The 27,374-nt window shown below is 36.6% G+C and overlaps 1 protein-coding gene across 16 annotated transcripts in view; it reads right to left on the bottom strand.

Moving 5' to 3' along the window:
* Nucleotides 1-27,374, bottom strand: part of LOC139151152 (COP9 signalosome complex subunit 1-like) — a 104,550-nt gene that overhangs the window by 27,634 nt on the left and 49,542 nt on the right. For 7 of the 16 annotated variants that reach the window (XR_011556352.1, XR_011556353.1, XR_011556354.1 and 4 more), the window contains exon 13: nucleotides 25,425-25,452. The exons of the other annotated variants lie outside the window; for them this stretch is intronic. Coding sequence is in view for 3 of the 7 variants with exons in the window: in XM_070723725.1 (XP_070579826.1) it covers nucleotides 25,425-25,452 (28 nt within the window). In the remaining 4 variants the exon portion in view is untranslated. The remainder of the gene's footprint in view (nucleotides 1-25,424; nucleotides 25,453-27,374) is intronic. 16 annotated transcript variants of the gene reach the window in all.

Below are 27,374 nucleotides of genomic sequence, written 5' to 3'. Positions count from 1 at the left end.
GGAGCCATAAGCACAGATCTGTACAATGCATTTTAGGACCCTGCAAACTACATGTGTATTTAAAGAATCAAACAAGGAATTAGTGTAACAGACATTATTTAACCTACAATGACAAACCAGACATGAACTGAAAATACTCACGTGTTGCAGTACATATTGCAGTTGTCTGTGTTTGTAAACTTTTGCCACATGTTTGCAACTTCATTGAAAGTGTTATGATCAATATCATGAACAACATTCACCACAGATTAATTCCAAAGGTCATTAAGTATATAAATATGTAATTAGCGAAAATAAATGTACTAAATTTCTTTGACTGCTGTCATTGTATCAATACTTTATATAGCAAGTGTAATTGCCTTTGGTCAAGTTCTTCAAGCTATATAAGCTAAACTGTGAAAGCTCATTAGATATACGAATCATAAATTAGCTGACATGAAAATGCAAAATATCTTTCATTCATACAACATAATTGTCTCATCAATATACATAGCAAGTCTCATAAACTGTTTTAAGAATCCTTCCAGCTTATATCCCTAATTGGGAAAGTTAGTTAAATATGCAAATTAGTAACTTGCTAATGTAAATATGCTAAACAGTTTTCATTAATATTTCATCATACATTCTTCCATGTATACAACAGGTTTCATCGACTTTGATGAAGTCAATCAAGATATATCCCTAATTAGAAAAGTTTGTTAAATATGCAAATCAGTAATAAGATGTTTTACAAAATCAAAAATGACTTTTGCTAATATTATATCATTGTTAATACAATAGAAATAGCAAGTTTCGTTAACTTTGGTCGAGTCAATCCAGATATACATCCCTCATTGAGAAAGTTTGTTAAATACATAAATCATTGATTAGCTAAGATAAAAATGCTACATGACTTCAATATTATTATATCATAGTATCTTCAATGCACATGGCATGTTTTGTTAACTTTGATTAAGCCAATTAAGATGTATATCTCCAATTAGGAAAGTTACTAGGATATGCAAATTAGTAAGTTTCAACAATTTTGATCAAGTCAATCAAGATATAAATACCCTAATCAGAAAGTTCGTTAATATGCAAATTCGTAATTACCTATAGTAAAAGTGCTAAATGACTTCCAATAAGCTTTTCACTCAGTATCTTTAATGTTCATTGCAAGTTCTGTCAACTTTGATCATGTCAGCCCTGATATACATCCCTAAGGAAAGTTCATTAAATGTGCAAATTAGTAATTAGCTTAAGTTACAATACTAAATGACTTTCAATATTGTTTTTAATCTTGTATCATCAATGTTCATAGCATGTTTCACCACCCTTGATCAAGTTAATTCAGGTATATATCCATAATTAGGAAAGTTCATTGAATATGCAAATTTGGAAGTTTCTTTTAGTAAAAATGCTTAATGACTTTCACTATTGTTGTATCATAGTATATTTCATGTACATAGCAAGTTTTGTCGTCTTTGGTGTAGTCAACTAAGATATATGGCGCTAATTAGGAAAGAGTATTAGATATGCAAATTAGGCATTCGCAGAAGAAAAAATGCTAAATGACTTTTAGTAATGTTCTCTCATAGTATCTTCAATATACATACAAAGTTTATGTTACTTGCTATACCTCCATGGGAATACACAGAGCGAAAATAAGCTTAGCCAAAAGTTACAGCTGATGCACCCTTACCGGCTACTGCATATATAATTTCACAGCAGGTCCACCAATTACCCACTGCAGCTAATATGTCGGCATATTGATACTTCAATTTTTAATTACCAAGTACCTCGTCAGCTTTGGATGACTTTCAGCTGGAAAAAGTATGTACATGTAGGTCATGCATATAAAAATGACGAAAAGGGAGATGACACGGAATACGATGTGAAACCATGGATTATAGTGGTTGAAGAGAGGGAGATATGGTTGAGAACGAGAGAAGGATGGAGAGAGTGGGGGCGGGGAAAAGTAGGGAGAGAGAAGTCATACCAAAATATCCCTCTTGAAGTACAGGTTTCTGGAAGGTTGCTTAAATCTGGTTTTGTATAGCCATTTGCAGCATCTGAGTCTCTTTGCTTTTCAAACACTGAATGGTGATTTATCAGAACGGATGAATCGATAAAGTAAATTGGAGAGAAAATGCTCTGTTTCAAGCTTAAACTGGAGAAGAACATGGATTGGGGCCTGTAAAATTTGGTATGAGGCACGTGGGCAAGTTGCTCTTGAATTAGGCCTACGCAAGAGAGTCAGTATCTTTATTCACACAGGATGACATAGTAACTTCCACTTGTGCTGTATTTTTGTTGTCCAATATCAAGCATCAAGTAATTCGCCCAAACCGTGTGTAGTGACAAAATGTCCACTGTTACACCTCAGACTATCTGATGCATGCATGACTGTATAAATGGAGAATTGCATCTTTTACTTCCTGAGATTGCTGGATTAGATAGCTTGCTATGTTCATATCCATTGGCAAATTTTCTTAAGTCTAACCAATGTATTACTAAAATATTAATTGGAATGAGTACATGTTCCAAAAGCAGGCATAGTGCATGTAGGACGATGTTACAATTTTGTGTGTATTTTGGGAATGATGAGCAAATTTAATTGAGATCCTGATGAATTTCCCCTGAACTCAGACAGTACGTACGACTGAAATGCCCAGCAAATCAAATAACAGACTACAAGATCACAAGATTAACAGTATTATGACCCGTGTGACGTAACCGCCACACCTCAACTTGTCAGAACACATAAAGCGGATGACAGTAATCTAAGTATGTCATCATGAGGCAATTATTCACCATTATCCGCTCCAGTGTGTGCTCAACTTCTCTCTCTGAAAATTGGAGATTTGAAGCGCAGTCTAAAAAAAGAAACATCACGCACATCAGAGACATGCGGTCTCCTCCGATAATGAAATAACTGGATCTGTGATATAGCTCTGTAACTTTGGTCATCTAATTGCACATCTGGGGTTGTAAGGGATTTTGAATCGGACCTCAAAAATCTCCCTGAGATTACTGGATAAACTCTGTCCTGCACAAACTCTTAAGGGGTCAGGCACTGAAAAGTGTTTCAAAAGCCGAGATTCAGCGACTTATTCAGAAAGCTCTGCTTCAGGGAATTCAGTGAATTCTGAAATGCCATGAAATGCATTAAAAAGTTGGGCTTTCAAGCCTTGTTTGTTGACTCATGAGATTTAACGTCATGTTCACAATGCAATGATGCACATTGAAGGCCTTCTTTTGGCAAGGATGGATGTTGTAGTGGAACACCTCTCTGTAGCCTAACATGTACTGCAATGACAAACATTACACATTTAACACATCATGTTGTCGTCATGACGTGAACGGACTGACTGAAAGGAATCTGCAGGTTGAAACTTTCATGAAAGATTTGAAAATAAAGGAGGGTTTTATGAGAAGTTAATAAACACCTGCCAGGATGAAAGTGAATATTTTATCACCAAAACATCGCATAAAATCGACCATTAGCATCTGATTTTATGATTTAGAGGGGATAATTCTTATTTATGACTGATTAAAGTAATCTAAAATGACTCTTGAACACGTTACAGGTATTATATATATCACCATAATTTTCGATGAGTGACATTAAACCATGTAGCATTTGAGTCAAGAGAATGTATGTGTCACATTCACGCTATCAATATCCTCTCCTTACTTCAGTTAGTTTCTAGCAGACATTTTAAGACCACCTCTAAAACTGTCAAATGATTGTGAGTCTTCATTATGTACAGGAGGTATGCCACCAAACATGCTATCTGCAAATCTTTTGATGACTTAAAGTGGCACTCCCATTTGGTAACATTTTTAAAGCACATTTTTTTAATGCCAACGGTCGATATTTGACGTGGCGAATGCGCGCGGATCGCGAGATATCGATGACAACATGTCTTCAAAAAGTAAAAGTTTGAATTCTGATGGCCCACCTAAATTCAGCTTCCGAACATCGAACGTTCGGCACTGGGGCCATTGCCAACTAAGCTATGGAGTATGAGTCTACGCTAACGCTGCTGTACGCCACAGTACTACCCGCGTCAGTGATCGGTCATGCCCCGTGGGAGAAAGCTGAGTCTTACTGACTTGGCGAAAAGACGAAAAACAATTTTTGCTGATTCCACTAGAGTTCGCATAGGTGACTAGCACAGTTATGTGCGGTTGATACATAGCGGCAGCCGCGTGGTATGCATAGACGCATACCGCACGTGCGGTGTACTGTGTGGCAGACGACAAAATGTAGTCATCGGAGGCGGCTAATATTTGACACGTAAAAACTAATGTTTATGTGGTATTGGTTTAAAATATGATACAACTGATTTAGAATAATGAAAACTACAAAAACTAAGGATAAGTTTTCAAAAACTTACCTGAGGTAAAGGCATAAAGCTGTATATAAAGTCTTTGCAGTGGGAAGTAAATTAATTGCGTCGTTCGGACTTGTTGTAGACTCCCTAGAATATCGCCAATTAGCACAACAACAAACCTTCGGGGATTTTGGGTCAAAATCAGGAACGATCTTAAACTTCGGGATGTGAAAAATACGCTCAGGAAATGACATGTTTTTATCTATATCTTGCAATCTGCGCGCTGTCGCCACATCAAATATCGACCGTTGGCATTAAAAAAATATATTTTAAAAATGTTACCAAGTGGGAGTGCCTCTTTAAATATGTGAACATATCCAATTTTTAACATATACAAGTTTCTACTCCCTTTTTTCCCCATAAAACAATATAACTCAATGTTATTCTTACGGTCTAATGCACCTCTGGGACAGATGGTTCGACTCTCATACTCTTCCAATACTTTTCTGGTCTACCACTTATGGAGGCTATTTTCAAGTTCTTTGAGTAAGCAAAATTTTCACCCTCTTATTTTTTGAAGAGAAAATTTTCTTTTTCTCTATAGAGCTACCACAAGAATAGCGGCCATTTTCAATTTCAAATATTGGTAAATCTTAGGTTATTTGTTTCTCTAGTACTAAACTTGCATGTGACCACTGAGTTTTGTTCTAAATTTTGAAAGAAAATGGTTGTAAATTTCCTTGAGGCAAGTTTGCGCAAAAGTTTAAAATATTTCAGTTTCAAGGCATGTACTACCTTAATTACACAGACAGACTCTTGTGACAGCTGATAACTTTAGCTTGAAGCATCATTTCAATTTTTTACTTTGAAAGAACCAACTCTATTAGTATCAATACCAACATGTACGATTTGCTTATTCTGGACATTACAGTGACACATACATATGTGCATCATCACTATTGTCACTATTGTGATTTAATAGTCGTTGTCATTAATGTCTGCAATTTTAGTGCAGGGAAATATTCATCTTTAACTACACAGCATTAAAAAAAATTAAGATATTACATGTAAAAGATATATACAAGATATATAAATAATATATCAAAGATATATCAAAATTACAGGTATTTGTTCATTTTGGCTGTCTGGTTTCCTAATCTGAATATGTGAAAATACCCAAACAGGCTACATTTAACCCTTTTCCTGCCAGGCAGTATCACTTCCCCATCAGCCAAGTCAGTAAAAAGTGGTATTGAGCCAAAACATGACGTATTTTCACCCACTTGGCTTGGTCTGTTATAGCATCTTTAGTAAAAAAAAAATCAAGTTTACAGTATTTATGTTTTCAACAGCCTTCAAATGTACAGTATTATGTTAAAATACACCATATGGAATATGTTGTGTTTCATTAATTTTAACCATCTTCACTTGGTGGTGAAATACGGACTTGGCAGGAAAAGGGTTAAAGATACCTATCAGTACGATATCTCTCATTATATTACCATGCCCTGTCCATTGCGTTTTAATTGGTCGAGCTGAACCACGTGACTGCCCACAAATACACAGTAATGGTTTGTTTTCATACCCGTAAATATGAATAATATCGTAAACACAGTAAGTTTACGGCTAAAACAAAAATTGTGATTTGTACAAAGATCATAATCAACCACAAAATAAAATGGGAGCATTGTGGGCCAAGTTTAGACGCTTTTTTCAAAAAAAATTTGCAAAATTTTTGCAGCGCGCGCACTACTCACTGACAGGTTCTGGGGCCCCATTGTCATTCACACAGGAAATTTTCGTATATTTTGACGGTTTTTCGGGTTTCGTTGATAATATAATTGAAATAACAGACTCTGCGCTGACCATTAACGTTTATTAATGGGTGCGGGTGAGACAAAAGCCAAATTAACGGGCGAGGCAAGCCTCGCCCGTTAATTTTTGGCTTTCCTCTCGCCCTTGCCCATAAATAAACGTTAATGGTCAGCGCGTCATCCGTTATTTCTATATTGTTTTGCTGTATAACATGAAAACCTCCTCATTCTCAAAGTTTTGAAACAACAGTACTTCATTTCAACTTAACAACTGATGCAAAGATGAAGAAAAGAAGAAATGCAAACTAACGATTAGTTCTTGGCTCAGCTATGCTTTTAAATATTACAGAGGAGCTGTGTGCAAAATCACACTAATTGTCCTCCTTAATGAAATGATAAAACACATTATTACCCTTGACAACTTAGAAACATCTTTCTGTAATTTCTTAATATACAAGAAAGCCATGTCAAACAATGATCAGAAAGAGATTGGCAACTAATGGTATGTTCAGTAGGGTTTCTGATGTGGTTTACACAACAAAGTCAATTTACACTTGTACCAACACAAGGAACTTGATGATCTGATTGTTGTTTATGTCTACGTTGTTATTGCTAATGGAAAAACACTTATTTCTTGTTGTTGTTTAAATCATATTGTTGTTGTTACCATTAATGAGAACCATATAATAGTATAATATATCCTTATATCATCATAATATTACAATACCTCCATTTTGCTCAGAATGCTAAACTCCTTCCACCATCCACACAAATCAACATAGGTGAACATAAAACTTTTGAGAAAAGAAATCATAACCTGTTCACAAATGAATGATTGAAAAGTGATATTGTACAAACTGGAATACACATAATTATACTGATCTACTTTGGGCTTTACTTTACCTACCATCTTGCAAACCAGTGGGACAATGGTGATACACCTGCCATATCTCAAAACATATTTTTACCTGCTGTACATTGAACTAGGTCATTAGAACAGGTCATGATTTTGAAAGACAAAGTGATTGAAACACCAACTATAACAAACAATTTTGTCAGCAAATAACGACATAAAACAAAAACAAATATGAGCTAACAACACCAACCGGATAACTGTGGCTTGATTGTGTAAGCTGTGATGTGGAACTTTGAAAAGTATGAGAGAGACAAGCCCAGAATCAAATGACTAAAATCAGTGAACCTTACATTTTAAGATCTGAGACAGCAGCAAAGATGACAGAAGACCAAATATAATTCAGTGAAATAATACCCATGTATGTATAACAAACCAATTTTACTCTGTGACCTGACATATAGACTATTATGTGCCTTGCCTTAATGACAGTAAGCAAAAACCATCAGCACTCATTACGAAACACATCAAGCTTCAATTTAACAACATCACGAATGAAGAGGATACCTCATTTGGCGGCATATCACAATACGAGTGACAGTAATTCAGCAACATCATGGATCACAGTGAAGTCAGAAGTGTGATTAAATCGCACAAACAGACAGACAGGAATCTACATGTAGGCCCTGAATAAGAACACAAATGATCACAAGTTCACCCACATTTAACTAAGAGCCTACCATGATTATCTTGGATTAATAGCGTTCCTTTCTTTCCTTCTTTTTTCAAGAGCCAAAGGCAATGCCACCACCTTGGATGTTTCAGGGATAGAATAGTGAATGAGTATAACCACCTTACACACTGAAAGCACACATTTCTGCAGTATAGCTATTCACAGTATTGATTCACAGGCTTACAAATGTGTACGACACTCTGAAATATTTATAATATATATCCATGTAGCATATTTTCATCCTGATCTGAGACAAAAAATTGCTTTGCAGGTTCAGAAATGAAAATGAAAATTTATCTCTTATGACACCCTCTTTTATAACTAAGAATGTAAGGCACTACATACATGTAACTGTTAAGAATATTAAAATTTTGCGATAATTTTGTCTTTTATGCCTCACAGCACATGTTCGCATCACTTATGTCATTTGTCAAAAGGCAAACTGGGCAGGAAACATCCATTAGTCCTGTGTATGGAGTGTCGCTTGGGAAGGAATTTACAGAAGAGAGACGGGATCTTCTTTATGGTGTACACAGCAAGAGGCTGGATTTCTCAGTGGAAAATGCAACAAAGCTTCAATGATAAGCAAGGAAAATAGAGTAACCAATCTTGGTCATGAAGATGCCGACATTTTAAAAAGACTTATCGCTCTTTAGATAGCATTTTTTGTCATATTTAATCATATCGACATGACTTTTTGGTTGAGCTTTAGGGAGAGAGAGGAAACAAAAATCTTGTGTTTGGTGAAATCTATCCGTGAAGCAGGCTGTGCAACGATGGCATTTAATACATTACGACAGAGACCCCTGCAGTTGATAAAGTTGTGCTGTATGATATCTAGTACAGAGTGTATGGAATAATTCAATTCTATCTGCTGTGAATACTTCGATAAGCAATATCATAAAAATGTACAAATATTGAAAATACAAAGAAGAGTTGTTCAACTGACATTATGATTTTCACAAAACGGAAAGAAAAAATACCACTTTGGAACCTAAAACCATATATCACTCACTGCACCAGCTATCTAGTAAAACAATTCACGAGATAAGATTTTGTCAAAACCAAAATATCAAATATAGTACCAGAAAAACTTCCACACTTTAATTATTATTTAAAGCACAGCATCAATGACACTTGGCTCACATTTGGTTCATGTGACAGGCCAGAGTGGTAGTTACCTAATTTTACCCCTGAGAACATGCATATCACATTTCAAACCAATTGCACATGCGATTTCAGAGAAAATGATTTTCATCCAAACATGGGAAAACTTACCCCAAAAATTTCACCACACTTTGAACAATCTGACAGAGGCTAACCCTAGGATCATGCATACCAAGTTTCAAGGCAATGGGACAAGCACTTTCAAAGAAGAAGATTTTTTGACCAAAAACAGGAAAAATTGCCCCAAAATTACAACTATCAAAATTTCACCACAATTTGAACAAATCTACCTAAAGTCACCATAAAGAACCTGAATACCAAGTTTTAACCAAATCTGGCCAGAGGTTAAAGAGTTTTAGTAATATGCTGGATTTTCCCTTTTTTACCTCATTTGCATACATTTTTGACACTGACACTGACATGTTCATTTAGACAAATTCACATCCCTACCCCTGGGTGCACCTGTACACCAAATACTAAGATGGTAGTGCTACAGTTTTGGAGTTTTTGATGTGGACAGACATACATCCATACATACCAACATACATGTACATACATACGTACAGATATACAGACGCCGCCAACTTGAACCTACCATATACATTAAGCTGTCTTTGGTATATATACATATACCAAATGTGAGCTAACAAAACTGCAAGAAACGTACCATTGTTGTACTAGTAACAATAATTTGGTCAGAACCTAAGTGTGAAAGATACTGATGTATATGGCCATATTGTGTCCTCCACACAGCTTCCAGACTATATATATATATATATATATATATATATATATATATATATCCCATACTGTACATGTATGTAGGGTTACATATTCTCCATTGGAAACCAAATCACTTTTGGAGCAATGGCTGCTTTACTTACATTGGAGTCAAAGTCAATAATGCCCTGAAAATCTTCATTACATCTATAACGACATAGGTGAAGACAGGTTTTATCGTTATAGTGATTAACCCTAGCAAACGCTGATGAAGCCATTATATCAGCCATTGATCCATGTGCCAGGGTAACATCACCTATAAACTAATTTTGCTCAAATGTCATTATAGAGTAACATCATCATCATGTCATCTGTGTTGGTATGCAATCTGTGCCTGACTCATCTAAGGGACTATTCAGTTCCACTAATTTCACATTTTATTACCATTTAAATTTTTATGCATGGTAGACTGCCCTTGAGTGATTTTTAATTGCTTCTGTCCTTTTTTCCTGCCTTTCATTTGACTGTCAGCACCATGCATTATTTTCACATCAGATTCACTAGTTTGTTGATGCATGAAAAGTGGCTTGGTAGGGGGAAGGGTTGCGGGTACTAATCTGGGAGGAGTAGCTTACATGATCTGGTGATTACCCACGAAGTAAGAATCATGACTTTTTTAATATATAGTAATTTTAATTCAACTTGTCAAAACAGCTGGAATATATGTATCTGTAAATTGCTATACTGAAATCCAACAGAAATGAATATGACTTATATCATACTTCTGTTGACACGCCTGAAGCGCAGTATTTATGCACACCTTAAATATCACCTCGAGAAATTACAGTTGCTATGTGGAATGAAAATACTGAAAATATCGCCACAGGTTACCGGGGCATTATCCGTGATATTTTCCTATCACGCCCTTCCATCTTATTAATGTTTTCAATATCCCAGCACTTCACATGTCACGCCATGTGAGATAATAAAGTGTTTGCGTAGCATTTGGACTCTAACACCTGCAATGCACACTGTCTGCATTGACACTAATTATTCTAATCACATCACGCTGATATCACGCTTATCTGCCATGTTCCGACTGAGCTGATCATTCTACTCTTTTTTCATGATTGTTTTTTCATTCACCAGAAAGCTGAAAGGCATTACACTGAGGGGACTTCGGGACATGCTGAAATAAATTTACCAAGTGATTGTGATCAATAAAGGTCGGGAAACTGGAACTTGTCTTTTGCGTTTGGTTCATACAATCCTTCTGACTGGAACATCTACATGTACAGTCTGACCTGGAAAAACTGAACCATGCATCATGCAGTCATTAAACTGGGAATCAACCGCCATACTACAGTATAAACATCAACCGTAACCATAACAATGATTTATAGAAATACATGCTTTGCGTGCTCCTCCATCTGCCAGTAAATGTAACTACATTAAACACTGCGTGATCTGTTGTGAAATATGTTGGCTATCAATGCCAGAGAGAAGTACATAAAATAAATGATAAATTAAAGGAAATTTAGTTTGTAGCTGCCAAAAGCGAAATTTTGCTCCATTGAAAACATCTTATACAGATTTCTGAGGTAATTTCCCTGGAATTGGCATTTTGGATTTTTTCCAGTGCTTCACTCTGAGAAACTTTTGACAAGTGTTTTTCAAATCATGGGAGAAAAATTGGGGTCACTTGCATTTCTCTTTTTTTATTGAAAAACCCAACTGCCTGAATTTGGCCAAGATTTGCAATAAAATACGGCATCCACTTGCTGTGCTATCTCTATGGAAAAAATGAAATTGGCAATTTCTGAGAAGATGAGATGGTCAAAAACCTAATTTCTGCGCAATTCTTAAAATGAGGCCACACAAACCACAGTAAAATAGTAAAATTCTGACTGCATTTATTTTCCTTAAAAATCTGTCCCTGAGGCACTCTCAGTCTCAAAGTTATTTTATAATGTCATTCCGATCAAGCTGATTCTTTGACGTAACTCAAAATTCTCCGAGCAGAGCTCCTACTACAATGAAGTAAATAATTTAGCTTTCAGAAAATGCAGATCACAGAGACGACCTATACAGATTGGAGAAACGAGCAGACTTATTTTATATAAAAATAAGTATTACCAGGGTTCTAAAGTAGTTTAGCAAGGCTTCTCTTGGATAAAGGTGATTCCTCTGCTGAGGAAATTTTGATATGACAGCTCAAAAACCAATAACTTAATGTGTCTGAACTTTAAAAAAATCAAGCATACTGTTTTGTCAAGTTATTCTGATCATTTGACAAGAAAGCAACAGAAGAAAATATATATCCATTAAGATGCAGTCCACAAACCGCACAATGCCCTCACGGTAACATCTCTACTTGGGGAGCAAAGACAGAAATGGGCAATTCTATTGAATGTTTCTGTAAAGATTTTATCTACAATTTCATGTCACAATTCATTCTTAGACAACCCCCTGTGGCAGACTTAGGGCAGTTTAGTGTGCCACATGTGACTCTGCCCAACTGCAAATCTTAATTGCATTTGTCTTCTGAAAGTAAGTTGTTGTGTAGGCACTTAGAAGCTTTACAGAGATCTTTCTATCTCCGCCAACATCTACATACAGACTGTAGTCACAATTCCCTACGTGACAACTTTCACTAATATTGCCCAACTTCATACAGATGTATTTTTACATTTGAAATAAAATACTTTCTCTTTTGACTTTAGAAGTATTGCTTTCTTAGTCCACACAGATAACTTTGTTTGATACAATTGATAAACCAAGAACAGTTGGGAGTTGCCTTTGAAAACACTTTTTGGCCATGGGCACACTTATACACGTGATCTTTTACATGTGTGTACCACGGTGGCCTAACGTGAACCACACAGCAAAAACACGATATACAGTACCATAACATTTAAGTACTAGTAATTTATTATAAACCATGACACATACTTTCTAATGACCACGTTGCATATTTAATGGTAAAAATGTACCAAGTTTACTGATGATCCTCATTTGATAAAATTTTGACACCATGTTAAATAGAACACTAAATTTCTGCATTGATGCAGGTATATACGACAGCAAAGCTGAAATTTAACACTTATATAAAATGTTGGCACATATGTCTACCAATAATTGCTGGACATCAACTATGGATTTTACAGTGTTTTTGTGGTGTGCAGCAGTCTTGTGATGTTTTTATTCCCCATGGAACACACCATATTAGCAAGTGTTTTAAAGCTAGGAAGGCTGAATTGTGAAAATTTGAGTCCTGCACTTTAACACGCTGTCCAACATCTGTGATGATACACATTTTCAGGTTTTGTTGACAGGTCCACTTTTCACTGTTTGCATCTTTGCTGTTATCAAAACAAATACTACTATCGTACAAAATTGTTGAAAAAATAATGACACCTTGATCTATCAAACCAACTGTTCAAACACCTGTCCCCTGAGTTTACTCTTTTCACATGATAAAACACATGTCAACTCTGGTTTACAATGGGCCCAGCCCAGCACTTTCATATTGTTGGGGTCCTACAGCTGCAAGAGCCATCATTACAATCCCTAGTTTCATTCTCATGTGCGTATGCATGTGTTGCTAAGCCATTATCTTCCTGGCAGGCTAAACCTCAGATTTCTGTGAGTAAAAACATCATCTTTGTTAGTCTAACCTCCCCTTCTACTCTCACATCAATGGAAGTGTCATACCTTTACAAAGGGAATATTGATTGACACAGTAATAAGGGCTTGTTGGTCTCAATACTTAGGCTTGACATGCACGACAGGAATAAGTGTGGATATTATTTATCAGCTGTATTTGATAGATTGAACACATCTGATCCTTTCAGATGTCGTCAACTTAATCTACTTCATGGCTTTTGTTCACCAGCCATCTTTTCCTGTCTTTCATCTCTCCTTGATAAGTTTTTCTTGCTGACGTTGGAATACCATTTTCATGAATATATTTTTGGAGATCTAGGTCAGCAGGTTCAAAGTGAAACAAATCTTTTCTGTCAAGCCATTTTGCTGCAGACGCTCATCTCTGCGGATACTGCAGCTTGTGATGTATTTAAATGGTCATCCATGCTGATTGATATTGTCAAGTGAGGGCTCTGCTTCTTAACCCGTGTGCACCCATGCTTAAAATTGAACTGATGACTCTGCCAGAACAGATAATGGATCGACTGTTCCACTGGCGAGGGTAGACGGGGAAATCTGGAAACAGAGTGATGAACTTCCCAACATTTTTCCTGGATTTCAACACAATTACAAGGCTTTGCATTTTGAGGACCTTCCGGCACTTTCAAGGATCACTAATCATCGGAGCGGAGAATGTAAATTTAATTGTAAAATGAGAGAAGCCATTACATCTTTGTCAAATGACATTTGCATTAAATCTGCAGTTTTCAACGTTGATGACGATATACACGGCAAGGAGCAGCTTTCTTCTCTTTCAGGAAAGTTCATTACTAAAATCTGTTCTTAATGCAACAAATCTCTTTACAATGCTGCTATCAAAGCCTCTGTACCAATTGATTGATTTTATATTAATGTTTGAATATCGGAGTATAAGCAATTAAAATACTTTCAAGAATAGTACAAGAGATGACCGTAATCACAACATTTCAATTATTATAGCTTTTTTATGTGCAATGGCACAAACGACAGAACGAGCAATAGTGCTGATGGGTGCCATGGGATGAGTACTGTCTATGAGTATGTACACCAAAGAGAACTTTTGAAGATGAAACTTATCTTTGATAGGGAAAATCTTACATGTACATTGTGGTGATCCTGTGCACCCGACTGGAACAGTGGTTCTTGAGTTTTTGATTATTGACCACTTCAAATTCATTCAGCTCAATGCATATTTTTGCGAAAGTTTCATATTCATTTGAACAACATCCTGACGGAAATCCATGACGAACCTACATACCAAATATAAAGGTAAGTGGACAGAGGTTCACAAGTTTTTTCTGTAGATAGACAAACAGACATTCTGGTACTTACATCCAAACATAAATCCTTTTACTTACGCCCAGATGATACACTCCTTTCATTAACACTTGGTAGATCGGAGCTAAAAACCTTGTATAATATGTATGATACAGATAATATTGCTGGCTTTTGGCCTTTTGAAAGAAATAGATCCTCCAAAAAAATTCTATTTACCATCTTGTGTGTATGTTTCTCTACAAAAAAAGTATGTTTCTCTTCAACTTGACATGGTCTACAAGTGGTAATCAGTGCTGTGGTATCCAAATTCAGAGTTCTCAGTAAGTTACCGAGTATACAAAAATCCGGGACCACAACACCTTCCCTGCAAGTAAATTCACATGATCAACCACACATGTGCAAAACCAACAAATTAAGCGCTGTACTAATACTACTATGATGGTAATAATCCATTTTACAGAATTAATGTCGTCTGAAAAAAGCATGTACTGATGACAGAGACGTGAATCTTAAAATGTCACAATTCATATCAAAATTACTGAAAAAGATTTAGCTGTCCAGAAATGACCTACATGAGAATTTAATTACGCTGCCACTGCCCTTTGTCACATTTGCATGTCTTAGTTGAATGATGGAAATGCATATACACACATTTACGATCTGGATAATTATCCTGCCCATTATATTGTAGATTATTTAATATCCACACTGTCTGAGTAAAATGCCATCTAGGTAGGTTTAAAAAGTCATGCGTATATAATGTCTGGTTACTGCACTTTCTACTCGGTCTGACAGGAAGAAGCTGCAGTGACCTGACTCTTTTTCATTAAACCACTGACTTTTAAATTGTTGGGTTACTGTACAGTACTAAATAGAAGGGTATCCAGCCTCCATGCCATTGCTTTAATGAATTCTGCTGTACTGCTTGCTCTGAGTACAGATGCATGGATCACGTTTTGTCAGCCGTTGCATCACGACTTGACAGGCCCCAGTGCTATTTTTGCGGCTTCAAGTCCACTTTTAGAATACAAATGACTTCTTTTTCAGAAGCAGAGAAACTGCCGTCCAGGTACTATCAATTTCTTATCATTTCAATATGCTATATTATGCCATTTGGAGATCTCCAGGCCAGCTGGTTTCAACTAAGGAGTATACAATAGTAACCATCGATAAGGAACCATCGTGAATAGCTACTGTCAGATAATGATGAGCATGATACACGCAGTAATACATTGTTGGTTTTTTGATACAAATTCTCTATGATTGCCGCAATTTTTTTCCCCAGGCCCAGAGTTTGATTAGTGCAGGAAATTTCATGTCTATCTAATATTCTGTTATCAAAACAAAAGCATCAGAAAATTGTGATTTCAGTACAGGAGATGCAGATTGAATTATTTAGCGAAATAACTACCACACTCCCATGAGAAAATACCTGAGCAGCCCTCAAGGGAACTGTTGAAGTGCACATATATGTGAAATGGTTTAAAGATGGTCATATTTTTGAGGTTGACATGCACTGAATATTTTATGCATTTGGAAGAACCGCTATATCACTAGACTTGGTATATTACAAACATTCATGAAAAACTTTTTTGGGTTTTCAACTTCAAAAAGTAGATCTTTTATAATAAAAGATTTGCAAATACAATACTTGTAACATTAGAGCAAGATGGTTTCTATAATAGTCTTGTTCTAAAAGCATTTTGTGTAAAATAAAAAAGCACTTTGATTTAAAACAGTAAAAATTCTAACAGGTGAGCCGGAATATTATTAAGCAGATACTGCCTACTGTTGTAATTGTGTGGTGCACAGACAAATTGCCCATGTACAGGATTCATTGTCAACACCGACGCAAATTTACAAATCCATCTCTTGAAAAAGAGGTTTAAAAACATCACACACGGCAGATCATGACACATTAAGAAAGACACTAATTCTACTAAAGCTTTACACAGTAATGATTATAGAGATGTTTGTCTTGTCATTCACACGGTGTAGTAGGATGTTTACAACTAGCCTGTAACTCAGACGTCACTTCACATGTCCCTGGATTGCCTTCAAGCTAAATCGTTAAAAAGTAGGGCACCGGTGCTAATAACTCAACAACACTGTTGAACTGACAGCTGCAAAGAAGTGCTTGTCTTCTTGCCTTTATATGAATATTTGACAGGTTAAATTCAGCATAAGATTTATTGATGCTTACAAACAGATGGCATGCAAAAATGAAACCAAAGTGATACTTTTTCTGCCAGTTTAATCCTCTTTCTACCAGGCTCCATAGACAAACCATAGAAATAAATACCACTTGGGAGAAAGAGGAATAATTTTCTGACAAAAAGACCTTTTGGTGTAAAAAGTTCAAAATAACTTAAGCATCCTGGATTTTAAAAATCCTGTGCAAATTACATGTTTCACAATATTGCCCGACTACCAGAACAAGTTTTATTGATTTTGTTTACCTTCTATTGAAAGGTTGTGAGATGATGCATATATGTATTACAGCGGAAAAAAAAGGGACTGTTTGTTTGAGGACAGGTGACATTTTGCCCATCTTCATTAGGTCAAGTGGTCTCCTGCCAAGACGGTACCCTGTTTGGGCTATGTTTTTATTACATCCCTCTTTTAGATAGTTTTCACTCCACAATTTTGGTGCAAATGACGATCATATGCTTTCCTTGCATGACAGACAAAAATCCGTTAAAGAAGCAGAACGGTTTTCATCATCAAATGTTGCAGTGATATATTAAATCACTTTTATGCGATTCATCTTTTTCAGTGCATAATTTTCTGAACACCTGATTTCCTACAATTCCATCATTTTTAAATCCAGAAGTTGTCAAATTAAAAAATAGCTGTGGGTCAATTTTAGTCAAATGATGACAAGATACCATTAAATCCTGTTGGTGCATGACGATTGATATATGAGGCATGTAAAATTACAAGTAACAATTTCCATCTTAGCAATACCCTAAAACTTCTTAAAGTATTGAATTTAGGGTATATTCTTCCGATTACCCAGACAATGCAAAATACATGCAGTAATGCTTTCACATTGAGAAATCTGACACTTCATAGGCAAAGCCATGGTTCTGATACTGTGCGACCCAAGTCACCATCTGTCCCAATCACGATAAATCAAACTACGCCTATACTCAAAGATTCAGTAGTGTAATGGTCTCTGCAAACTCCATCCCCCCAACTCAAATAAAAATCTATTTAGAACCAATCAATTGTATGGTTGAGTTCATACACAGGTAACAGGACCACCCACAATGCTCAAGGAGTGGATAATAACACTCCTTATATATTCAGTAACTGGACTCAATGACTATTTAAAATAGGCTAAAACTTTCCTTTTTGCACGTTTGAGTATGTTGCTATGTAAGTTAGTTGTGGGGAGTAATTCATTTCTATGGGTTCACCACAAGAAACCAACACGAACATTTTCAGTGGCAGTTGGGGCTGGAGTCTGTCGAAACCCTGACATGACTAGATCTTTCAGTCTACACATAAATAATATCATCAGGAAAGGCTAAATAAGGAAGTTTCGAAAACTATGAGAAGACTGGGATGGAAATACATTAAAAATAAACATCATCTACATGTATTCACTTGCACATTTGTGAGCACCCTGGAACTAAGATTGGTATTTTAAATTCCTTTGCACGGAAATGAATTTTACTATTGATGTTACCTGTGAAGTCACATTACTTTCTGTTATCACTAACGTCTAATTTGATGGCCTGAAGGTCACTCTAAGTTATGACTATCTTTAAAAATTGCACACAATTCTCAAAAAAAATAGATCTAATCACACTCCTTGAGATATTACTGCTCTAAAACTGCTGACAGTGGAAGTAAATAATTGGATGACATCCTTAGGGTATAGAACCAAGCCTTTCATTTCAGTGCCTCCCAAATTACATACTTTCATCGATATCATTTTCTAATATCTTTTCCAAATATTATTTCCCAATATCTGTTACCTGTCCTGTCAGTCAAAAAAATGTCTTTTCTTCTGAACTTAACAGGTACCATTTGAGGGAGGAACCCCACACTCTTCTTTTGAAAAGGCAAGCTGGATGTGATAAGAGTCGCACAAAGGTAGATTTAATAGTATTTGGACTTCCTGTTTTCTCACTGAGATTTTTGAACAATAAATGGCACCATAGTTTGACAACCATAAGGCGTCTTCATGTATCTCTGCTAGCGGTGGCTGAATGATCACAAATTTAGGGCACTCAACGCATTCTATTCTTAGTCTGTTGTGAGCATTTCGTAAAAAGTGCGTGTTGTAGAATAAATGCATCTCAAATGAGAAACAACTTCATCAAACTATGCACAGAGATTGGTTATTGTTATCTCTTTACAGGCAGGCCACTAACGACAGGGAAATTGCCTTCCACCATGCTCTCCCTCAAGGCTAGCAGCAAATAATGGTATAGACACTGACAGGTCTGTTTACATGAAATGTGAGGAAAGGATAATGCGTCTTTCCAGTATCCTGTCACTAAAGCCTATCAGAGGTAATAGCTGGCTGCAGCCATTAGCCAAATTAAACCGATTTTCAAAATACCTGGCAAAATCTATCTGACTTAATTTTGCCACTTGGCAGGCGCGCTGAACGTGTTGTTTTTTTGTGAAGAAGAAGGTGATGCAATTTCATCAGGAGATGATGAAGGTGAAATGCGTGATTTTTTCTTGTTGAGAGGACTGACAGCTCAGAAAGTTCACACACACAAATGAAAAATAGCGTCTATTATTATTAGCCTCTTCAAAACCATGTTTTTGTATAAGCTTCAGTGTGAAGACAAGACGGTTATTCTGTCTGTACCGTAATTGCAAAAGTTCACAACAGCTAATAGGGAGCCTCCATTGCTCCTCATCCCTCTGACATCATCATCACTACGCAAGGTGCAAAAAAAAGAGGAGACATGAGACACATGACAAATATGTATTCCGACTGATTTGAAGTGCACTGATGCGACTCCAAACCAAATCGACACGCACCTTGGCAGCATAAATCCAGACAACTTGAATCACTGCTCCAATTGAACATAGGAACTTGGTTTTCAGAGTACAACAGATTTCTAATCTGTATTCCACGTACTCTCACCACATAAATGTTTAAATAAAATGTGCTCACTCACCGGGACAGATGCTGAATAAAGTTTTATTATTCTGGTCATAAAGTAGGAGGATTCTCAATGAACCTGTTCCACAGGACTTCACACACTAAATGTCAAACGTACACCGTGTGTGCTACACTCTCAAGCATTCCACTACAAAATAAGGATTTTGGCAAGACTGAAGAAGAATATACCCACTAAAAAATTTTTGCAGATCAACAGAATTATTGGGGGTAAAGTTTTTACGATACAGGATGGCCCCACCTAAGGAAACGATTATTTCCACGATAAAGGCTGAGCCAAGTTTAGCTGTAGTTTCACGCTAAACCCAGTTATAAACGCAAGAGTACATGTACACAGATCTATGAAACCTAACACGGTGAAGACTGCCCTTTGCTAATGCCGTAACTGAAGCTGTCAGCTACCATTTGATCAAGCCAAAAGAGATATATGTACATGTAGATGTATGTCACCGTTCAAGTGCAAGGCCGTCGATGCTGTTCTATAAAACCCTGATGACATGCTCTCCGCAGGCTAATCACAGCAAGCAGCTGTCTTCATTAGAAGATCCATAAAAATCTTCTTGACTGCCTTGCTAATGGACACAATTACCCTCTGCGATCTGCTCTGCTCTTCCAATGCACAAGTTTATATCTGCCACACTCACTCAAGCTGTTCTGAAACGGCAGGCTATAATCACAGAGCCAAAGAGCCATGAATAATGTTGCCGTTGGGCTCGAAGTATTTGAATTATCAGCCGATCCATGCCCCCAAGACAAAAGGCACTCCAGCATAATTTCACAGTGAGGTCTGACATATCATCCACACTAGCTGTTATATCCAGCATGTGGAAAATAGGCCTACTGAGATATTGAAAAATTCAATTAACCCGATTCATTCCCCTTCAAGGTAAGTTTAACCACACTGACAAGCTTTGTGTATAGGATAGCACTAAATTACTCATTTCGCTGAACACATGATGCAAACGTGACAGAAAGGTTTATTCATAGAGACGGACTATATGCAAAACTAAGACTGAGTGTCCTTCTGAGCAGTGACAAGAGTACCAGCAAGCCAGATCTCACCACCTTGGTGGTTCTCTGATTAATCATTGCCAAGCTGTTGTATGCCTGAAATTTTGCATTGCTTATTAAAAATATTATCTTCTGTTCAACAACATGTGATACAGAAGTGAATATATTATGCAGCTCTGAGACCGTACGAACTTTTAGCCAAAATTATATGTATGGGTTATATGATAAATTCCTGTTTGGGCAGCAATGGAAGACTTGTTTAATGTTGTCAACATTGGAAATTGTCCCAGTTAATTACGTAACAGTCTTGTTGCCATAGTTTGTAGATTTCTCTTTGTTTCTGAAAACAGACCAGTATCCAATATCTAACTAAATGCCCTAAATATATGTCATTTGGAAGACTTTAACACTCATATTACCATAGCATTATGGGGAGACCTTACACAATGTTATTGTAAAATTTGTAGAAAGTACAACATTATTCTATTACTTGTCTCTACAGTGTATTAAAAAAGTCTGTCCTTCTTTAATCATCCAATGGGCATCAGGAACAAGGGTATATTCAGTTGTTGACTCTTCTAACTCTCTTTCATTGCACAGATGTCAAACTTCTACGCAGAAAACATTGGGATCATACCATCTTTGGCAGCCAGATGGTAATACTTGCGATAAATATCATATGTCAGCACGGTGTTGTCTCCAGTATCTTATGTTCAGAGGCAACGGCTCACAGGATTAAACAACTAGTTTGGTGTAAGTCGGCACTTTGTCAAGCTGTTATCTTGATTCAGTCTTTTGCTTTGTGGATCCTTTGTCAAATTTCAAAGCTACTGACAATGACTTCACCTTTCAGGGGACAGATTTTCTGATTCTTATACGATTACAGTACTCTTTTGGTCTGCTCTTGCAGGGGTTCATTTTGAAGCTCATAGAGGAGATGATGTTTTCATCAGTTTATTTTTGTGAAGATAGAAATATTTTCCCCAATAATCTTAACACAGGGACGGCAGTAAGTTTTAATTTTAAATGCTGGTAGATCTTAGGTATCTTTATTTAGGGGCCGTCGATAATAAAAGCTGACGCACGAGAAACGTAATTCCTTCATTTTACTTGAAACCCCCTCCCTCCCCATTCAAAACGAAAGTTCTTATGCGAAATCAACTTCATATTATGATGCTGTTTCTGACAACCCACATGCACATACATGCACGCCTATGAAAAACACCGGAAGTTCACATTAATTACTAAACCTCCACTTTACGCGTTTCACTATTTAAGACACAGAACATTTTAAAGTATTTTGCATGTAGGAAAATGTTTCATGTATATGTTTCACGTTGAAAAAACTTACAAGTTTTATTTCACATTTATGTCTTTTCGTTGTCTTTTTGTCTCCGTATTTTGTTGTCATTCTGTTCTCGAATATAGTATTGCAAGATAGTATTGCACTTCGAAAACAATAGACGAAAATCCTTATGCGATTTTGACGCACACAAAACGAATGAGCTTTTACCCCCCTCCCCCTAAACGAAAGAATTACGTTTGTAGTGCGTCAGCTTTTATTATCGACGGCCCCTTACTTGTATCAAATTTTGCTCAGTAACCCCCAATTTTTATTCTTGATTTTGAAAGTGAAAGGTTTTAAGTAGCTTTGAGGAAAGCTTTTAGGCCCAAACTATCAACTATACATACTAGAACTTACTGGTACCAGTTCAATGGCTCATTGAACTGTTATCTGACCCGGTATACAAAAATGATGAGATTTTTACCAATTGAGGCAATCTACCAAGGAAAGGCTAAGGGAAGATTCACCAAGGAGTTCATAATAATCAACTTCCATGAAAATTATACTTCATTCAAACCAGTCATGACTCTTTAGCATCTTTCCTTCATATTTCTTTCCTTTCACGTGATTAGTAATACACGGCTGGTGATATTTCAAAAGGAATGAAGATGTAAGCCTTGGGGTACATGTCAACATTTAATTTGGTGCTCCCCTTGCACAAAGGATGAATGCACTTTCCCATGAAAAAGATAAATGTATGGCGCCATGCCTTGATAGCTAAAGTTTCACCAAAGATCAGACGAGTTAATCCATGAAGTTTTCCATGCTGGCTGCTGAACCCCCATTGCACTTAACCAGCTCTTTACACTTTGATGCGACTTCATGTCTGGTTTTCTTTTGCAAACTTGTGCTATGTCAAGTGGGTGTGCAATGGTGTAACCCCAGGCCATGTCTGAAGACCTTCTCCGCTCAGAAAGTGTTGAGGAAACAGAACAAACCTTGCATGTATACTTGTCCAGTGAGAAACAGTGATCAGTAGAGCAATACAGAGCATGCTGACAATTACGCTTGCACTGCTTTGTACATGTATTTGCAATTGCAGACACAAATCCTGTTCATTCCACTGTTAAAAGGATTCAGAGTTCTGAAGATGGAACATGGCTTGGGGACAGATATGTAAATTCTAAAACTTTTACAATACGTTTTTGGTCTACCACTGGTGGGGGTGGGGGCCTCATTTTGAAGCCTATGGATTAAATAAAGTTTTCACCGGCTTATTATTGTTAAAATCAACATTTAAACTTTTCTCCATAGAGTTGTCACATGATTATATATTAGCTATTTTCAATCCAAAGCACAGGTAAATATTGGGAAATTTGTTTTTCCAGACCTAAATTTTGCATGGTGCCCCTTATTTTAATTCCTGATTTCGAAAGGAATTGTTTGAACTTTTCTTATGGGAAGTTTGAGCAAAAGTTTTAGTCTTTCAATTTGGAGATGCACACGTACATGTACAACCTTAAAGCCATGATGTATGCTTCAAGGAATTCTATGAAATCTTCCTGAGTGAATATCTCCTTTCAGTAAACATTTAACAATCTCGCAGTTGGGTAGGGTTTGGCCTTCAACTTTAACATTTTAAACATCTTGTTATAAGTGTTGTCATCGCCATGTGGCAAGTTTTTCTCGTTCACCTGAAGATTTGATTGATAGTTTCAAAGCACCTGTCTATTAACTGTATTGGATACTCTTGACCACTTGGAGCGCTTTGGCATAGCAACGACCTTCTCAACATCTGCCAACAAATCTCAAATTTTGAACTACCTTGCTGTGAGTCGTAAAAGCCACATTACCAAAGTGAATCAAACAACCTAGCAATAAACCTGGATAGACAAATTAGTGGGCGCACCTCATAACATGCCCCGGGTGATGGACATGTCCGACAGAGACTCCCTGTACATGTAAACCAATTCCTGTTTTTATGACAGAAGAAAATGTGTCAATCAGTGTACGGTTCTGAAAACCTTTACCCTGAAATGCCTGCCTGAGCCATTTTCAAAGCAACACAGCTAGTTTATTCATGTAAATCACCAACCAAGAAAAATTCAACACAGGTTCTTTCTGACCCGTAAATATCAGATATCAAAACAAAGCAACAATCACTTAATGTACATTTCAAGCACGTAAATTCACTTTTATGAGCATATCTGATCAATGGGCTATCAAGTCAAAAGAGAACAGTACTGTATTCAGATTTAACATTGTTGATCAAGTTGTGCAAAAGTTGCCATACTGATGCATGCACCAATGATGACAAGTGCACGTATATTTGCATGTATAAGCAGAAATTCTACGTTGCTGTACACATAAAATTTAGATGAACTGTGTTACTCCTACGTTAACCCTTTGAGCACTGTAATTTTTTCCCGCTAAAATATCAAGGCAACATTTTACCAATTTTTATGAATTTTTCAGTAATTTTTTTCATAGCTTTGGACCAAATGGACTGAAGTTTCCGGAGACTGAAGTTTTTGACCAAAATTTTGGGGAAAATCTGAAACAAATAATATCTAGATCTAAAATTAATTGTTAGAGATATATTCTATAAGGCAACAAAAGACATCTTTGGCATTCAAAAGATTTTAATGTGCACAGGTACAACTACATCGCAGAACACAATGGGGTAAAACCAAAGGCAGAGGGCATGAAAGGGATGTCGCCTGTTCCTCTGCAAAATGTTGATTCTTGAGTCAACATGCCACTGTGTAACTTGCAAAACTACTTGCACAGTAAACAGGCTGGCTGAAACCTAAAACTATCAGATGTTAATACATAACTGTACTCGGAGAAGCATATTATGCAGGGAGGGAGAACAAGCAAAAGGTTTGCATTTGTTTCTACAGAGATGTGATGTTAAAAGAAACGTTCCACGCAAATGATTCCGCAAAACAGGATATTTTTTTCATTGAAAGACAGACAACTCATTTGTTCATCCAATCGTTTTCGTCTTTGTGAGCCTAAGTAAAAGAATGGTAATTGTGACAGACAGGACCATGAAACAGAACAGCGGTGAAAAGGTAAAAAGGGGGTATAATCACCATTAATTGATATCCTTTTAGTTGTTGTTATATTGTGCCAAATTATTTCATGGTACACTGCTTAAAAGCAAAACCTTGTTTGGTATTGAGTTTGAAAATGTTTTGTGAGGAAAATAATGTGTTCTATGCCATATAATGCTACTTTTACAATTTTTTTTTGCACATAAACTTAATATCAGGTAAATTTGTGAGTCTTGTTTTATCACCTTCCATTAAGATGTGGATATCAGTATCTTTGTCTCACTTATTTGAAAGAAAAACCAAAATGAGATCAAATTCAGTGAGTGTGCCCCCTTTTCAGAAATCTCACCTCCATTGCCTGTCAGACAGGGAGCCCCCTAGGATCAGGAGAGCACAGGAGAGAAAGAAGAAAGCTAATTATAGTAGATATGTTAGTTTGGAAATACTAAGGATAACAGGAGATGAAGAGAAATGTAGATGCAGTTTCTGAGAAGTTCAACGCCGTGGAGAGCTGTAATTCTTAGAAAGTTAGTCACACAGAAACAGTAAGTTTTTCAAAAGCAAATGACGATGACAAGGGAACATATGTAAGTATTATTGTGCAAGTTTCGTTCCACAAAATACACGTTTATTGCAGACCACATATTTATAAGTGGAATAGGTGATGCTGCATTAAAATAACACCAAACTCTGTGTTGGTGCTGAAATCCCACCATTTTTTGGATGCGTCAATTCAAGCTGCCACTCCTGTTATGCCACACTGTGAACATTAGAGTTGCAGCAGCAAATCTTAGTCTGTGACATAGGGGTTCTCAATCCCTGCTACAAATTGCTTCCTCCCCTTAGATTGAAACATCGCATTGAAAAAAGCACGCATGAAGGATACCTCAACCTGTACAAACATTTTTCAAGGATCAGGAAAGGGTTTTGAATGAAAATATCACCTTGCAGGAGTGTTTTTCTCAGGTGGGGGAAGGGAAAATACATGTATGTTGGGGAGAAAGGTTTGCTCAGCAGATATTACAGTTTTAAGGATAATTTAGAAAACAGATGGAATGGAATTGTCTATTGATGGAATTGAATTGTCTATTGATCCCTCACTCTTTTTGAGTGGAATAATTGTAATATTGGGTCCTACACTGATACACTGTACTTTAGATTTGTTCCGAAGGGGATAGGAAGGAGGGACAGTGTGGTATTTAGAAACTCAATCTTTTCACATACACACACACACAAACACCTGTACACTCTACCTGTGGTTTAACATGATTACATTCTTTAAAACACCAAAATAACGTGATCATAGTCACTGCTAGGAAACATGGTATCAGCAAGAATCCATCTTTGAAACAGACTGTGAGCCACACATATACAGTATGATTTCTAGTCACTGTTAATTGCCCAGTTAATGTTGCACTATAAAAGTACCACAATAAAGTCAGAAAGAGGGTCACAACCAAAAATCTTCATTCATGGTACAGGATATCAAAATGAAAATTAAACTGACTTTGAAAAAAAACTTTCTGCTGGTTACTACTTCAAGGGTAAAAAATATCCACTGCCATCAAATTGCACATATTAATGCAAGCAGAAATCCATATTTTGTCAAGGTTGAAGACTTCCTCCATGCCTAAGGACTGTCTAGTTCATTGATGGAAAGGATGTTCTTTATCCTTGAGGTAATATCGATGTACTACAACAGAAGGAAATGTTTTTTGCAAATTTAGTCCTAGTGGCGTTTTGATATCCTGTATCTTGAACAAAGAGTTCCGAGATGTGACCCTTTTACTGACTTCCTTATGAAACTCCATGTGGCGGTGACTTGAGGCTTGACGCCAAGTATCACGACTGTGAACACTAACACTACAGAACATCAAACACACATCATCCACGCCTACATCTACTGAATGAGGTGACAGACTTGCGTGCACGTTCAAGTGTGACAACAGAGGAGAGGATATGTCAATAGATTCTTTTAGCCATGGCTGCTGTAGAGTACAGCACAGCATGGAAAAAAGAAATCTACTTCACATTCATGCAAATGTCGACGTTTCCATGAGTTCTTATATACAATGGTATCTTTGTCAAACTACAGAAGCTGTTACAATATTAGTAATGTCAAGTTCTACATCTCACATCATGGTATTATGAATTTCTTGTATTATCAATTGCAATAACACAATTTAAATCTTTATATATTTCGATATGTTGTAATATGTGCTGGGCATCCCTTTGCTTTTCACCTGTTCAGCCGAATACCCAATACACAAGTCCACAATAACCATTAGTAACAATGAGT

The sequence above is a fragment of the Ptychodera flava genome, chromosome 15, assembly GCF_041260155.1.
Source record: "Ptychodera flava strain L36383 chromosome 15, AS_Pfla_20210202, whole genome shotgun sequence".
Classification (NCBI taxonomy): Eukaryota; Metazoa; Hemichordata; class Enteropneusta; family Ptychoderidae; genus Ptychodera; species Ptychodera flava.
This window is presented reverse-complemented; position numbering and strand designations above follow the sequence as displayed.